Source organism: Callospermophilus lateralis, chromosome 16 (assembly GCF_048772815.1).
Source record: "Callospermophilus lateralis isolate mCalLat2 chromosome 16, mCalLat2.hap1, whole genome shotgun sequence".
Lineage (NCBI taxonomy): Eukaryota > Metazoa > Chordata > Mammalia > Rodentia > Sciuridae > Callospermophilus > Callospermophilus lateralis.
Window position 1 is genome coordinate 83,178,458 of NC_135320.1, and position 17,361 is coordinate 83,195,818.

General features: G+C 52.8%; 1 protein-coding gene across 1 annotated transcript in view; it reads left to right on the plus strand.

The window, feature by feature from the left end:
* Positions 1 to 17,361, plus strand: part of Tg (thyroglobulin) — a 211,779-nt gene that overhangs the window by 104,386 nt on the left and 90,032 nt on the right. Inside the window, exons 36-40 of the mRNA XM_076835902.2 lie at positions 4,397 to 4,531; positions 5,901 to 6,085; positions 9,915 to 10,114; positions 11,457 to 11,550; positions 13,467 to 13,626. Of these exons, the coding sequence (XP_076692017.2) occupies positions 4,397 to 4,531; positions 5,901 to 6,085; positions 9,915 to 10,114; positions 11,457 to 11,550; positions 13,467 to 13,626 (774 nt within the window). The remainder of the gene's footprint in view (positions 1 to 4,396; positions 4,532 to 5,900; positions 6,086 to 9,914; positions 10,115 to 11,456; positions 11,551 to 13,466; positions 13,627 to 17,361) is intronic.

Consider the following 17,361-nt stretch of genomic DNA (forward strand, 5'->3'; position numbering starts at 1 on the left):
GCACATGTTTTGTGGGTGGAGTTTACTTAAAAATCAGACATTTATTCCTTTACTTGATGTCTGAGAAGGAAGGAAGGAAGGAAGGAAGGAAGGGAGGGAGGGAGGGAGGGAGGGAGGGAAAATGACTTTGCAATCTATAAGCTATTTTTAGAAAGAAAAATGAAACCCAGATGTAGACAAATCAATTAATTCTGAATTCTGCTTTTCAGCCGACCACCCCTTGGTTGAGCTGGGATTTGCTACTTCTTCATCTGGAGGAGTGGGCGTCATGGTAGACTCTGGGTCCTGAGCCTGCCAGCTGGGGCTCAGCCTTAACTAGTCCTGCCAGTAATTAGCGCCCCAATACTGGAAACCCAAATGGTTAAGCGAATGGTGTTTTCCTGGAAGTCCTGATTTCCTGTTTGCAAATCATGGCCAGTAGCATGGCCTGAATTGTGGGCCATGAATGGCTGAGCCAGAAGGGCGTTTTCTGCCTGAATGGCTTCAAAGCTTTGCTGTTAACCCAAGTGCTGAGATGCAGCCTGTAGTTCTGACCACTTGGGAGGCTGAGGTGGAGGATTGCCTGAGGCTGGAGTTGGCAATAGTGTGGTGGGTCTCTTGGTAAATGGTAGATGACGTGAAATGCTGCCAAGACCCCCAGCTTGCATGCATGCAATGCTTTTACACACACAGAAAACTCATTCTTTGAATTGTCAAGAGAGGCCTGTGGACTCCCAAATGTTGGAGTTCAAACACAGTAAGGGCTCAACCTAGGGCTGGTGCAGGCTGGGGTGGGGGCAGGAGGGAGGCGTGCTAGGGACTTGCTTGGGACCTGGAATAGTGACATGTGGGCTGGCTTTCACTGGGCAGATGACATTCACTCTTCAAACACAGTGCTGTCTTCCAGGCAGCAACCTAAACATGGAGTGTGGTCAGAGCTTCCATTTTAGGTCCCTAATTGGCAACTTTGATCCCAAACCCCGTCATAACTCTTCTCTCAAATTGCAGTGCCTCACCATCTGAAATTAGGCAGCTCAGTGGGATCATGCTGCAAAAATGCCACTTGTACTGACCAGGAAAATAGCAGCATGTGGAGGAGGCCAAGGAGGAGGAGGCCCAGGGCCCCCTGCAGTTCAGCCAGGCCACAGTGCAGAAAGATGGCTCCAGATGCTAAGGGTGCCCGTGGCTGCAGGACCAGGTGGGGGCTTCACCTGCCTCTTGCGCAGCCCATGAGAGGTCTGCTTCTGTCATTTGGCAGCTTCTCTGGATGAAGTTTATTTATTGCAAAAAAGAAAGAAGAAAAAGAAAGGTGGCATGTGCAGGACTGTATGCAGTGCCCCCAGTTGAAACTGTACCCCCGTGGGATGGCATCAGGGGGTGCCTTTCCAGGGGATGGGCTCACAATAGTGAAGCACTCCCCATGGCCTCAGTGCCTTTCTAAAAAGGAACACAGGAGAAATTTGCTCCCCATCTGCTCCCTGCCCTATGAGATTATAACTAAAAAGCAGCCGTCTGCCAACCAAGATGATGGACCAAGAACCCAACCATGCCAGCACCTTGACTCCAACCTTCCAGCTTTCAGAGCTGTGAGAATTTGCGTCTATTTGCGGCCGCCATCTGGGAAACCCACCAGAACAGCCTGAGTGACAGACAGGTGGGCTGGGTGGTTTTGCTGCTTTTCTTAGCATTCTAACTTTAGTGTTCCCCACCCCAGAGCTGGACGTTAACAACAGGTTTGAGCTGGAAATTACAGCTCCCTGTATAGCTGAGAGCCTGGTTCGGTTAAAGGCCAAGAACCTTTCATGCCTGGGACAGTATTCTGGAAAGGGTGCTCCAGGACAGGGAGCTCAGAGGGGTAGAAGGAGCACTGGCCTCAGTGGGGAGGCCTCTTTCCACCTGGCGTGACCACTTTCCAGCTCCTGGTCCTTGATAAACTCACACAACCTCTCCATGCGACGAGGAGGCATTAGGACCCTGGCTCTACTCCTTGCCCAGGGTGCCGTGAGACCACAAGTGGCAAAGGAGACACGATATGTAAACTGTGAAGGGCTGTACTAAGAGGGCAATGGTGTTCTGTAGCCTGAGGCTCACGTTTACCAATGTTTATTAGAAGGCTAAGCTACTGTGGTTTTCTGAAAAAGAGAGGAAAGGAAGAAAGGGATGGAGAGAGGAAGAAGGGGAGGAAGGAGTGAGGGGAGAAGAGAAGGGGATGTTCTCCACTGAGCTTTAGTGCCCTCACTGAACACTTCTCTGGAGTGTTCCTGACCATCCATGGAAGCCCCTGCTGGGAGCCAGCCGCCTGGCCTCTTCACTGCGATTGTGGACAGTATAATACATGCTAGACGCCAGCCCTTCCTCAGAGTGGAGCCTTCACCATTGCTCAGGACTATCCCCGCTTGCAGGGACACACCGTCTGGCTCTGGCCTTGACTTTTGCCCCCAATTGAGATGAACTCCACAGACCTCTTGACCTCTGGCCAAGCAGTGTCTCTGGGTGCCACCCCTGTGCCTCCTCCCTGTGCCATGTTCAGGGCTCAGGAGGCACCATGGGACAGCAGTCGAAGGGCACAGGCTGTGGAGAGAGCTCCCCTCTTGCTGCTCAGGAGCACTGCGCCTTGTAGTGTTTCTTGCCCATTTCCCTCATGGCTAAAGAAGGCTGCCTTAGCTGGGTTTCCAGGAGACGCTTGAGATGAGAGGAGCTCGGCGTGCAGCGGGCACGGCACACAGAGCCCTGGGATCCCGGCTGTGGAGAGTGAGGGCACAGGAAGAGCCCCTGCAAGGCAGGAGAAGTCTTCAGCGTACCCCATTGGGCCCAGGGGTTCAACCTTGGTCTTCAGCATCCGCCTGTTGGGCCCAGGGGTTCAGCCTTGGTCTATAGCATTCCCCCCGTTGGGCCCAGAGGTTCAGACTTGTCTATAGCATCCCCCCGTTGGGCCCAGGGGTTCAGCCTTGGTCTATAGCATCCCCCCATTGGGCCCAGGGGTTCAGCCTTGGTCTTTTGCGTCCCCCCCGATGGGGCCAGGGGTTTAGCCTTGATCTTCAGCGTCCCCCCGTTGGCCCAGGGTTCAGCCTTGGTCTATAGCATTCCTCCATTGGGCCCAGGGGTTCAGCCTTGGTCTACAGCATTCCCTCATTGGGCCCAGGGGTTCAGCCTTGGTCTATAGCATTCCCCCTGTTGGGCCCAGGGTTCAGCCTTGGTCTATAGCGTCCCCCCATTGGGCCCAGGGGTTCAGCCTTGGTCTACAGCATTCCCTCATTGGGCCCAGGGTTCAGCCTTGGTCTATAGCATTCCCTCATTGGGCCCAGGGTTCAGCCTTGGTCTATAGCATTCCCCCTGTTGGGCCCAGGGTTCAGCCTTGGTCTATAGCATTCCTCCATTGGGCCCAGGGGTTCAGCCTTGGTCTACAGCATTCCCTCATTGGGCCCAGGGTTCAGCCTTGGTCTATAGCATTCCCTCATTGGGCCCAGGGTTCAGCCTTGGTCTATAGCATTCCCCCTGTTGGGCCCAGGGTTCAGCCTTGGTCTATAGCATTCCTCCATTGGGCCCAGGGGTTCAGCCTTGGTCTACAGCATTCCCTCATTGGGCCCAGGGTTCAGCCTTGGTCTATAGCATTCCCTCATTGGGCCCAGGGTTCAGCCTTGGTCTATAGCATTCCCCCTGTTGGGCCCAGGGTTCAGCCTTGGTCTATAGCGTCCCCCCGTTGGGCCCAGGGGTTCAGCCTTGGTCTTCAGAGTCCCCCCGTTGGGCCCAGGGTTCAGCCTTGGTCTATAGCATTCCCTCATTGGTCCCAGGGGTTCAGCCTTGGTCTATACACATGGACTAGTTTGGGATGCAGACTATTTCTGGTCTAAGGAGTAACTCTCTTGGATCAAGGCCAGTTCCTGGAAGAGGACTCAGTGGAGAGTCAACCAACTGCCCAGCAAGTGAGAGTAGGCAGCACTCAGTTCTTGAAGGGAGCCCTGGGCAGCACCCAGCAGGGTCCCCTCAGCCACAGGATTGGGGAGGGTAAAGTGAGGTGGGGTCTGTGGGGACCCAACACAGTGTCTCACAACAAACCCACGAGTCTGCTCTGTCCTTGGCCCTGGGTCACCCTGCCTGTTGCACCTGCCACTGTGTCAGAGGCTCCTGCATTCCTGTCTTCTCCTCGTCTCTCCCGCTCCCTGTAAACTGCTCATGGAAATGGCTGTGCTTCTGTTTATTAGTCTTGGTTTTAAGTTTGTGTCCATAGAGTTGAACACAAAGCTTGGCTCATAGGAAAAAAAAAATTGTTCTAGAACACAGAATTGAATAAAGGCATAGGTGACATGGGAATGGTGGTCCTGTGGAGAGGCCCCTTGGGCCACCTCTGGGGACACTGGGCCACCCTCCACTCTCTCCACATGCACCAGTGGCAGCTGTTGCTTGCTTTCTCTTCTAGTCGCTCTGGACTCGTGGCAGTCTCTGACCCTCTCTTCAGTAGCTCTGGACCCATCCATCCGGGACTTTGATGTCGCCCACATCAGCACTGCTGCCACCAGTGACTTTGCAGCTGCCCGAGACTTCTGTTTGTTGGGTAAGGAGAGTCTGTCCCGCGGGACCTGCCCCTTCTCTGGTGTCAGAAACATGAGTGAGGCTTCAGGAGATGGGGAACACTGGGCAGGGAAGACCTGACAGGGAGGAGGAGAGCTGGGCCGACTCTGCGTCCCCCACAGTGCAGTCCGTGCCCTGGGTCTGTAAGAGGATCCGCCTGGCAGCATGAGAGAGCCCTTGCTCCAGGGTGGAGGAAGGTCTGGAGCATCTGGGGGCTAGTCGGAGGCAGACTCCAAGCGTGGGTGCCGTGACCCTCTGCAGACAGTAGGTAGGCCCTGAGGGCAGACGAGGGCAGGTCCTCTGGCCAGGCTCATGGGGCCAATCAAAGACCTACGGGTAAAACTTAAATTTCAAGATATATTTTTCACTGCAATTTAGAGGACTTTCTAGTAGACAGATGCATAATTCCTTTAAAGAGTTTCTAGTCATCCCTGGTATTCAAACAAAAACTGGATGACCTGTTCAGAATGTTCCTCAAAGACTTTTAGCTTCTAAAAGTGGCTGAAGTTGGATACCATTTATTCCCCTCCAAGATTCTGAACCCTTCTGAGATTCCATAAATTTTGTGAATCTCCCCTACAAGATTAGATAACAGTATGCACAAGGCCAAATTTATCTTACAGACCAGACCACCATGTACAGATATACCAGTGGTGTACTGCCCAATTCTGGTTGGTGCCATCCAGAAACTGGGCTCTGAATGGGGCCCATAGGCCATGCATTGATTGCCCAATCAAATGAAGCAGCACTATTTCAGATTTGTTTTTAGTACTGAGTGCCACGGAGTAGTTTCAATTGTCTAGTATAATAACTGGCTGGCATGGTGACGGACAGTCCCTGCTGGTGTGTGGCAAGTATGTTGCAGGGTGTGGAAGCATTTAGAGGGGACAGAGAGAGACAAGGAGGAAGAGGAAGGCAAGGGCTGGACCAGGAAGAGCCCTATATATTAGGATTCCATCCTGAAGCCCACAAGGAGCCAGAGAAGTGTGCTAAGCAAAGAAATGACAAGAGCCCTTTGTGAACTAGGTGAACAGTAGATGACCTTCCATACTGGAAGGTGGATGGGCGTTCCCAGCACTATCTCACCCCGCCTTCTCCAACAAATGCCTGGGGTTTGCAGGGGGTGCTCAAGGAAAGAATGGTTACTGGTGAATAGGGGTGGGTCCGTAGTGGAAGGGAGGTTCAGAGTGGGTGGGTGGGTGGATGGACAGTGGACAGAGGAGGCCTTACGCACAGCTGCTGGTACATGATTAGATGGGAGGAGGGATAGACGGATTCAGTGTGCACACGGCCATGCCTGGTTGCACCAGCGAAATCACACTCCTAGCCCAAGCCTCACTCTTTCTCTGCAGAATGTTCCCGTCACCAGGCCTGCCTGGTCACCACTCTCCAGGCCCGTGCTGGGGCCGTCAGGTGCGTGTTCTACCCTGACACCCACAGCTGCACACACAGCCTGCAGGGCCAGAGCTGCCGCCTTCTGCTCCGTGAGGAGGCCACCCACATCTACTGGAAGCCTGGTGAGCCTCTCCTGGGCTTTGCAGCCATTCCCGGGAACCTCCAGAGCTAGGAAGTCACATGGTGGATTGGTGGCACTGGCTTTGTGAAGTTTAAGGGAAAGTTGGCCAAAGTTACTCTGGGGGGCGTGGTGCTCATCTGGGAGGGGGGGAGGGAGGGAGAGAGGGAGAGGGGGAGGGAGAACACTTAGCTTCTCATCACTTTCATTCATTTACTTTTTTGAGTATAGAAGCCATTTTAGCCTTTGGATTTTTTAGTATAATAATTAAATAAGTCATTTTTTATTTCTGTCTTGTCATTTAGTGAGCTCTTTCACATGCCTCGCTCGTCTCCTTTGGTGCGGGTAGCAGGATGTGGGTTTCCCCCCCAACTTAGCCATCAGGAGACGATTGTCCAGGAAGCTGTTATTTCTCTGATCTTTCTCAGCTAGGGATGCCAGGGCAGCGGCTTGGAGCCAGAGCTCCTACAGACCCACATGGCCCACATGCCATGTCATAAACACCAGGGAGAAGGAAGCTGTCCCCAGATGAGCTGAGTGTAAGAACACTCAGGGCCGGGTGGGGCTCAGAGGCAGAGTGCTCTAGGTGTGCGAGGCTCTGGGTCCATCCCAAATGCCACTAAACAAAACAGCACACAGCTCCATGTGATTATAAATGAGGAGCCGGTGCTGGGGAGGCCGGGATGAGGCCAGGGAAGAGCAGCTTGCAACTCCATCTCTGAGGAAATCCCACGGCAGCTGTTGCCCAGGAAACAGGGAGCTGGGGGGCAGTCCTCCCCATAACATGTTTATTGGAGAAAACATGACCACTGACCGCAGCCCACATTCGCCATCATCTCCTGAGCAGGGGTCTCACATTTTTTCTCTGAAAGTCCAGATAGTAAATCTGTTAGACTCCATCACTATACCTTTGACAACTATTCAATTGCCTCCGTAGCACGAAAGCAGTAAGAAACAGTATGTCAAAGTCACGGACACAACTGGGTTCCAATAAAACTTTATTGACAAAGCCAGGGAGCAGTTGTGTTTGGCCCCACCTCTGCCCTTGAGCACTGACATCCTTCACCGCTATCTGGGTGATAGGACATCCTCCTCTCCTGACCCTCCTCTACTCAGCCTTCTGAACAAAGGGTATATTCTAGACCTGGGGAGATCTTAACCCCTCAGTCTTATCTTCCGTCTCTCTGGACATTCATTTATATTTATATGGACAGTCAAACTGGATAGATTTTAATAGATTTCACCAACAGTGTAGCTGATGTGTGTGGTGGTTCTGCTGAGAAATGCCTTGACGTTGAGGTCTGAGTTCTACACAAAAAAATTAGACTGCTTCTCTATTAATTTAGCGTGACTAAAATTCCACATGAAATGCTTACTTCCTAAGGCAGCAGCACACACATATGCGCCTTCGCTGACACATGGGATTTTCCTAACTCCGCCAGTCACATGTCCTAAGTATGTGGGTATTTTGGAAAGAATCCTCCTGTTCTGCAAAAGAGTTCAAAAGAGGGAGCTGCACCTCTAACATTTTCCCCAATTTTGATTTCACTGGGCAGCCTCGAAGGGTGGATCAAATAACTCTGTCGACAGGAAAGCAGCACATTCCCTTGACAAGCTTTAGCCTTTGTATTTTTGCATTTTTCTGGCTTTCCTCCCGACTTAGGATGGGGCCATGTTCAAGAACTGTAGCTATTTCCTGCATAGCAAAAGGAATCTCCTCTGCATTAGCACTACATCCTGAGGGCTCACCTGGGACCCTCTGAGTTACAGCTATAACAGGAAAATCTGTGAGAAGGAACTGGGGGGGCTGACTTGTGATTGAGGCCAGATTCAAAAACAGAAATAGGCCTGTGGCCATAGGTACCTCTCCATGGTGGACAGACAGGCTGGGGCCGCAGGGGGGGCCTGCCAGCATACAGACTGACGCAAGGCCAGAGCTTGCCCTTCTGAACCAACCCCAGCCATGCCCGTGCGCACAAGTCGGGAGCTGGGTCAGGCCTTTCTTGCCCCTCAGAGCCCACATTCACTATTCTTCTGTCTCTCTTCTTCTCCTTGCTTTCTCTGCTCCTTCCCTCCCTCCCTAACTCTACCCTTCCTTTATTCCTTCTGCTTATTCACCCAACCATCCACCCATAAACCCATCCATGTATCCATGCATCCAGGCACCCATGAATTCATCCATAAATTCATGTGCTCATGCATCCATCCATCTACATGTTGAACCTGCTGTTTGCCAGGCTCCAGAACTGGAACATCACTGGTGTCATCATTTATTCTTAGCACCATTGGGTTGCAGAGGCTGCCGCCATACCTACTTCAGAGGAGGGGCACTCGAGGCTCAGAAAGATTGCCAAATTTTCCCAACAAGTAATATTCCTGTGGTGTGAAGACAGGCGTGCTCCACTCCCAGATCATGTGGGGTTCTGCCTTGCTGTGCTGCCCCTCAGTGTCCTGCAAGTCCTGAACAGACACAGTACCAGGTTCCTCAACCTGAGAACCCACCGACATTTGGAAATGGAGCATTCTTTGTTGGGGATGGGCTGTCCATCTATTTAGGATGCTTAGGGCCTCCTACGAGATGCCAGTAACATCTCTCCCCTACCCTGTGACAACGAAACATGTCTCCAGACATGGACAAATGTCCCCTAGGACAGCTGATTACAAGGCGCTCTGGGATGGATAGACTTGTGCCCCTTGCCTGCCTGCCCGTCTGCCCCCTCGCCCCACTTTTCTGTTCATTATCACTGTGACAGATATGTATTTTAGAAGGAGCTGTGGAGCAGCAGAGAGCCTCTGCCTGTCAATTAGCTGAGAGTGGAGTTGAGCCAACCAAGCCTACTCGTTAGGATGAATAAGAAGCTTCTGTCCCCCACTTAAGTGTCTCCTCACCAGTGTTTATCAGCTCCTTTGTGTGAGGCCCTATGGGTAATCAGACATGGGCCTACCCTAAGTCCCAGAAAGCAGCACTTGGCACTGAGCCCGGGTCCCACAAAAGTTTATTGAATCTGTGAATGAGTGAAAGAAAATGTGGTTGAGGAAATAAGATAGGGAGACAGAGGAAGCTGATAACCACAGCTGGCGATTAGCATCATGGTGGGTGGAGAGGATGGAGGTGCACTGAGCAGAGGTGGCAGGTGGCGGCAGCCTTGACCTATGGACAGGGGAACAGGAGGGCCTGGAAGGTGTGGGCCCCCCTCTACAGCCCCAGCCTATCTCTCCACCATGGAAAGGTACCTATGGCCGCAGGCCCTTCTCGGCAGCGCTCAACTCTGTGTCTTTTGAAAACCCTTTTTATTTTCATAAATTTGCTGAAAACTCACTTATTGGCAAGAAAATGACCTGAAATGACAGAGAAACTGTGTTTCTCACTCATCCCTCGTAGTGTGGATGGCCTGTACAGTTCACCACAGCAATCACTGGCATATTGGGTAGTGGGCTTCACTAGGTGTCCTGAGGACTGGGCACTGCCCCCTGAGTGCCCTGGCATTCCTTCTAGAAGCCCCAAGGGCAGACTAAGGGCCTGGGCCTGGGTCAGCATCGGCCTCCCAGGGGCCTCAGCTTTGGGAAGAACCCAGGAGAAAATCCAGAAAAGACAAATCAATCTTGTGCTCTGCATGTGCTTGGTTCCTAGTAAGGACCAGAGTCTCTGCAGTTATTTACAGCTGTTGTTGATGCTGAACGCTGATTGGCTATACCGAAGCTCCGAATAAACTACTGACATTTTCCGAGGCACAAGAAGCAGTGACAGTTTTTCTTTTGCATAAAGCATTCAGAATTCCTGGGACCAGAGCACTCACTGCTACCTCCTGTCCCCTCTCCCCTCTCTCTAGTTGTCCCTCTGCTCCGCTTTGAGGAAGCATCTGTGCCCTCTATGTCCCTTGCCACCCATGGCCGTCTGCTGGGCAGGTCCCAGGCCTTCCGGGTGGGCTCTGCATGGAAGCAAGTGAACCAGTTCCTTGGAGTTCCGTATGCCACACCACCCCTGGCAGAGAGACGCTTCCGGGCACCAGAGCCCTCAAACTGGACAGGCTCCTGGGATGCCACCAAACCGAGGTAAGGGTTGAGTGGCAAGATTTAGGTGACTGGTACATTCTGGTTTGAGCAGGGTGTGGGTGGGGGAGGTGTATTGGTTAAGGTGATATTAAATGCAGTAACAGGTGTGCTCCAAGTATGAGTGGATCAACACTGTGTTACTCATATAAAGTTTATCACTCGATGGGTGCCAGGGGCCTGGGAGCCCCGCTCCACCTGGTGATTCAGGACCTAGTCTGGAGATCTGCCCTCCAGCGTGAGTTGAGTTTTCCCAAGCCGCCTGGGGAATGGCATCTAGAGAGGAAAAGTGCAGCATTGGAGACATCTATAAAGGAGGTTCCCATGGGCCACACCTTGAGGTGGGGTACATGTGTCACTTTGCACATGTTTTGCACTGGCCAAACTTACCCTGTCCCCAGTGACATCTAATTTTAATGGGACTGGAAATGCAGCATTGTAGGAAATGTAAATGAGCTAGTGGGAAAAAATTAAGAAAGCTCAGACCCCAACTCCCAATGGAGACAAAATTACAGGATGCTTTCTTTTTCTGTTGTTTTGTTTTTCAAAAGTGCTTATAACCTATTCTTTCGTCTCATTGAAATTTTTTATTTTTAATACATTTTGAAGGATAATTTTATGACACTTTCCTAGTTAAAGCACATTCAGCACACCTGTGAAGAAGCACCACCCTGTCTTCCACCCCTCATCTGCACTTTCCGTCCAGCAGGCCTCAAAGGGCTCTATCCCCAGTCCGCTGCATCCTCCATGTCCACTCCTGGCTTGGCAGCCAGCTAAGCAGGTTCCCAGGCTTTGTGGACAGATAGAGGGATGGGCTGTCAGTTCCTGAAGTGCTCCCAGAAGAGAGATAAAGGCCTACATGGGACAGAGGCAGCAGGGTGCACAATAGCCTGGTTTGGTTCTGCTGCACCCCTGGGGACAGACACTGATTAGAGCACCTTGTTGGGTTGGACACGCCTGCAGGCAGATGAGGCCAAGGAGGTTCAGGAGTCTTGAACAGAGAGTGATTGGAGAGCTCGGGTCACTGTAACCCAGGGCCAGTGAGGCTTAGGGGATAAGTCAAGTGGCCACTTGGGTAGATTTGCCTGTGCTGCCATTAGGCCTGGTCCAGGATGTGTTCTTAAGAGATGCTTGAACTGGCCCCCTACTCAGTGTATTGGTGTGGAAAGCAGGTCAGACACCTCCTCCCAGACCACTCCATCTCACAGTGTTGTTGCCACAGAGTGGGTGGGATGCCAGGTCTTTGGGATGGGGCAGTGGGCTCTGGCCTGGATGGTGGGTGGGAGAGGGATGGGGCATTCCTGCTTGGTCTTTCGTCCTGGGAGTTACCAGTGTGTTTCCGCAGAGCCAGCTGCTGGCAGCCGGGCACCCGGACACCCACCCCTCCTGGAGTCAGTGAAGACTGCTTATATCTCAACATGTTTGTCCCTGAGGACATGGTGAGCTCCAAGGGCTGGCACGCTGGCCCCAGCACTGTCCCAAAAGAAATCCCGGCCCGGTGGCTCACCTCCCTCTAGCAGGAGGATAAGTAGAGATAAAGTGATTGATCAAATATAGATAGAAATATTTCTCCCATTTTAAAGATGCAGAGACTGAGGCTGAGAAAGGCTAAATGACCTAAGGACACAGCACCTGACAGAGTGGGCACGGGGCCACCTCCTGATTCCAAACCCAGGGTCCTTTGCTCGGGGAAGCTTGTCGTCAATGACAGTGTGCTGTTTCTGTCTCGGGCTGTTCTCACAGCCCCATCCTGGCCTTGAGGGAGGAGCCTTGACTCCGATGGGGTGAGCAGTGTCCCAGGTGATAGCCCTGGAGGAGCGGCCAGAGTCTTCTGGCTGCTGGGTTTGCAAGGCTGAGCAGCAGCCCACCCTGTCCCTTGCCCCACACCACCAGCAGGGCCTGACAGCAACCCTACCGTCCTCGCTGACTGATGTGGTAACCAATGAGAGTCACTCAGGCCACTTTAAGAGGGGCCAGAGCTTGTCCCTGGCCTGTGGGACAGCCCCAAACCAGGAGACAAGGCTGTCTGAGCTAGCCTCCTGTGGTGGCTTAGAAGGCCTCGTGTTTTAAGAGCAGTTCTACCCAGCTGCGGCACCTGACACAGCACCACCGAGAGAGTTTCTGGAGAAGGTGACAGGGGAGAGATCAGGGTGGGGTCCTGGTCAGCCTCTTCCTCTCTGTGGCTGCACCACACAGAGCCTGTCCCCAGCCCTGTGGGATGTGGGTGCCTCGTGGTGGGGAGATAACGAGATAGTCTAGATGTGCAGCCACCCTGAATGGAGGGCTTGTCAGTCAGGGACTGAAAAGGTCCTGTGCAGATGTATCTGTGCCAGAGTCCATTGTCCATGGAGTGAAGAAGTTGCCGCTCAGTTGTTAGGTCCTCAGATGGGGCACGAGTTACCTGGTGCTGTGCATGCCCCGTACCTGGAGTAAGGAATGGGACCCCCGACCAGACACATTCTAATGTAGAAGGGCCAGCCTAGCCGTGATCTCAGATGAGCCACTCCACATCCAGAAGCCTGCTCCCCCATTGGAAATGGATGATAATGCCGTCCTAGCTTCAAAGAACTGTTTGAGGACCAAATGAGGAACATGGGTGCAGACTCAGAGCAGTGTCCGGCCCTTAGCAGGTGCTAATAGCTAGCTGTGCATTGCTGAGAGGTGTAAGCAGAGTGGGCTGCTGGCAGGAGCCTCCGAGGACCTGGAATGCTCCTCTGGAATAAAGTAAGGGCCAGAGCTGGGGTGCTGGGGGATGGCATGTGCCATGAACAGGACTCAGGAACTGCCATTCCTGCCATCTGCCCACTCTGCATTTGGGCACAGTGTTCTGTCCTATGAAATGGGCCCAGTAGTTTGCTAGGGCTGCCATCACAACGTGTCACCAACTGGCTGAATTAAGCCACACACATTTGTTTTCTCACAATTCTGGAGGCCAAAGTCCAAGATCCAGGGGCTGTGGGGCTTGGCCACCTTCTCCTGTGTCTTCGTGTGGTCTTTTCTCTGTGTGTCACTGGGTCCTAGTCTCCTTTTCTTATGAGGACACCAGCCATAGGGAATTAGAACCCAGATATATGACTGTATTTAGGTTCATTTACCTCTTTACAGGCTCTGACTCCAAATACCATCACATTCCGAGGTATTGGGTTTGGGACTCTAACACATGAGTTTGTGGGGACGAACTTTAGCCCATTGTGTGGGGCTAAGTCTACTTCAGGGCAGGGTGGACAGGCAGAGTTGTGTGTGTAGGCTCACAGCTGGGACTAAGCATGGAAAGAACCCTCCCCGGGCTCTTGCAGTGAAAATGGATCCGAGTTGAACAGCCCCAAATGCATGGACCCCTTTGCAACCTCCGCAGGCCCCCAACGCATCAGTGCTGGTGTTCTTCCACAACCCTTCGGGGACAGAGGGAAGCGAAGGGCGGCTGGTGATCGATGGCTCAGTCCTGGCTGCTATTGGCAACCTCATCGTAGTCACTGCCAACTACCGAGTGGGTGTCTTCGGCTTCCTGAGTTCTGGTGAGTTGCTGGCGCTGGTGGGTGCTGGTCAGCTTGGGCAACAAGACACCTAAGACAGCTTACTTATACAAGGGAAGGGTTTTCTTTGGCTCAGAATTTGGAGCTCCCAAGTGACGATTGGTTGGGCCTGTGGCTTTGTGCTATGGCAGGGCAGTGTATCATGCCGGCAGCATGTGGCAGAATGCCAGTGCTCACCTCATGGACAGGAGGAGACAGAGGAAGAGGAGGGCTGGGTGCCACAGTTCCCTGCAAGGGCATGTCCCAGTGACTAACAATCTCCCACAAGGCCCCACCTCTCGGAGGTTCCATCAATAGTCCTTCCCAGGACCCAGCCTGGGTGGGGGTGGGGGTGCCTTCAGGACCTAAACCACAGCGACATTGCTGCTGAGCCCTGAGCTGAGACTCACTCTGTGTACGTGTTCGTCCCTGTCTCCTGAAGCCTCAAAACCTCGCTGCCTCTGCTTCTCCTCCATCCCAGCTAGGAAATTCCAGCCCGGCCCAGCTAGCAGAAAATCTAGTACATTCACAGGATCCTGCAGCAATGCTGACACCATAGATGAGAACAATAGCTGTCATTTTCTGAGAGCTTCCTTCGTTTCTGAAGCTCTTCCAAGTACATTTCACATTTTATCTTGGCATCAGTGTGCACATGTCCATGTGTATTCAGAAGAAAAACCCTGAGACCCAAGGAGGTTATAAATTTGCTCAAGGTCATATGGTTTAGAAGTGGCAGAGCCAGGACCCACTGGGACTTGCCTTTTCCTGGCCACACCAAGGAGGGGATTCCAGCTCTTCTGCCACGGGAAGCTACTGGGCAAGGGGTGAGGGCTTTCTCAGTAGTCTACCACTGCCCTTTATTTCTGGCCTCACTAACCTGAGTATCACCCTGGTCACACCCTCCTCCATCCCACCACACCCAAAGCCCTGCCACCCATCTCTCTTTCAGCTCAGTTACCACCAGCGTTGGGAGAGCAGAGGCACTGGCCATAGGATCTGGAGCCGGCAGCCAGTGCTGCTCCTCACTGGCTCTGCCACCCTGGACTAGACCCTTCACTGCCCTTAGTCTCATTGTCTACCCAGATTCCAAAGTTGCTGGGAAGGTGAGGTGGGAGGATACATGTTCGAGGTTTTGAGAGATGGTGAGGGATTTTACGAGCCCCAAAGATAGGGGCTGAGCTTCAGCTCTGACCTCCAAGGATCTCATTTAAGACCCAGAAAGAATGGATGGGTAGGTGGAAGGGCTGGAGGATGGACCACACTGGACTGTGTGAGTGGGTGGGCACCCAGCACGATCAGCCCAGGGTGCTGAGGAAGAAAGGCTGGGGAGGCCATGTGGCACGAAGCCAGAGAGCCTGGAGAATCTCAGACCTGTGCGATAGGAAGCCAGGGATACAGTGTGGGAGATGAGGCTGGAGCATGGGTTTCAGATTCCCCGGGGAGCAGGCCCACAGGGGCCTCAGGATGCAAGGGGCTTCTTGCCTTCTGGCTCTCGTTCTCTGAGACCTGAGTGGCCATGGATGCCAACATAAGAACTGAGGTTTTGTGAAAGATTTGGAGAAGCAAAAAATTATTCCCTTGTGAATCTGCTTTCTTCTTCAAGGAGGAGAAACTGTGGGCTGGGTTTGTTCTCTAGGAACACAAGCTGAAGAGGGCGGGCTGAGCCAGAGGGCCAGTGAGCTTGTACTTGCTGTCTGTCCCCAAAGGGGCAGGTGACTATGACTTCTAGAGAGCAGTCTTATTGAGAATTCATGTACTTCTGGAGAGGCAGACACGTTCTGGCTGCCAGCATGGGCAGCCAGTAGGGAAACCACGGAAATGTCCAGAACACCCACCCTTCTCATTCCTGACCTGCTCCAACACTGCTTGATCATTTTACTCAGAGAGAAACCTATCAGCAACAGGAGGACACATCACACTTACCGAGTGCCTCCCTTCCCCAGGTGTTCATCAGGATGACCTCTAGTTCTCAGTGGCGGAGAGGTATGGCCCACGGTCAGCGCCGACTTGGTGTTGAACTGCTGGTCTCTACCAACAACCAGAAACACCAGTGTCGCTGGCTCCTCGAGGCTAGAAGCGTGCAGTGTTCTGTAGGAACCCCTTCTGTTTGCATTTAGCCACAAGGAATTTGCTTTGCTGATTCACTGGGTCTCCCGTCCTCCTGCGTCCCTGAATGTTCAATGTTCAGGCCTCTCCCATGGTGCCTCCTGCCCTTCAGCCCAAGATGTCAGGATCCTCATCAGATCCAGCAGCCAAGACCAGGGCCACCGAGGAGCGGCCAGGCTGTGTGTAGAAAAGATCTCCCAGTGCAGAGGCCTCTGCTGCAGCCAGAGGTTGGTAGAGGACCTTTCAGGGGAAGGGCCCTCTGCCACAGCCACAGGTTGGTGGCAGGGCCTCCCTGTACAGGTAGCCTTCTCCTTTGGCCACAGAAGGGTCAGTAACGGGACTCTGTATGCAAGCAGGAAGCCACTGCTCCCCATCTGAAGGAGAACTCGTCCAGCAGAAGGGAAAGGGGCAGTTAATCTCCCCATTGACCCTGTCACCAGGTACAACTGTCCCCTCCCCTTTTTTAACATCTATTTTTTTAGTTGTAGTTGGACACAATACTTTTATTTATTTTTTAATGTGGTGCTGAGGATTGAACCCAGGGCCTTACACCTGGTAGGCAAGCGCTCTACCACTGAGCCACAACCTCAGCCCAACTGACCCCTTTTCAATTAAAAAAAAAAAACACACATTTTTTATCATTTAGAGCAGTTTTAAGTGTACAGAGAAATTAGCAGAATGTACAGAGCATTGCGTACCTTCCTCTAGCCCTCAGGTTCCCCTGTTAGTGACACATGCTTTGGCGTAGTACGTTTGCTACTGGGATAAGCCATGAGATTTATTCACTAAAGTACCAGCTTTAGTCACCTAAGGGCCAACTCTTTTGTACATTCTGTAGGTTTTGCCAAATATGTGATGCCACATGGCCACTGTTGCAGTCTCCTAGAGAAGGGTTTCCAGCCCTGCAAGCTCCCTGGGCTCTACCTGTTTGTGTCTCCCTTTTTCATTGCACACTGACCCTGTGCTTCACCACACAGGACTTGAAAGAGTTGGGCCACTTGGGTGCCAGCCTCCCCAGGGAGAGCTGCAGGAGTGCAGGCTGCGCATCTGAGTGGGACAGGGCCCCAAGTCACCTCCTTGCTCTGTGGGAACAGGGTGTTCTGGGCAATTCCTTCCCTCTGTGACTGGAAGGTGTTGAGACTTGCGAGGTGGCTCAGCGGAGCTGCGTGTTCGAGTGCGTGAAGGCCTGGCACCGGGAGCTGCCCGTGTCAGTGTCCCGCCCACCTTAGACAACCAGCCTCTTGCCCTCAGCCATCCAAGGCTGCAGCAGCAGCAGCCTCTGCCCTTCCTGAGCCAGGCCAAAGCAAACCCCAGGTCCCCAGCTCATTTGATATCAAGCATAGCATCTGCTGGGGGACCCCAGAGTGAAAATGGCCCCCTGGAAGCCTCCATGTTTTCTAGAAGAGACAAGTGAAAATGAAAGCCGAAGTTCCCTCCAGTCTGGCCTCCCACTTGGCAAACTCATGCTGTCTGTGCAGGCCCAGGGCCCGCAGGGAACCTTGGTTCCTGTTGACATGAGAAGGTAGACAGGAAGTGAGGGGTGGAGGAGGGCCAGGGGAGGCCATCTCCTCCAGCCAGGACCCTACAGATGGGGCAGACCCCAAGGGGTATCTGACCACAGTGATTGTCCTC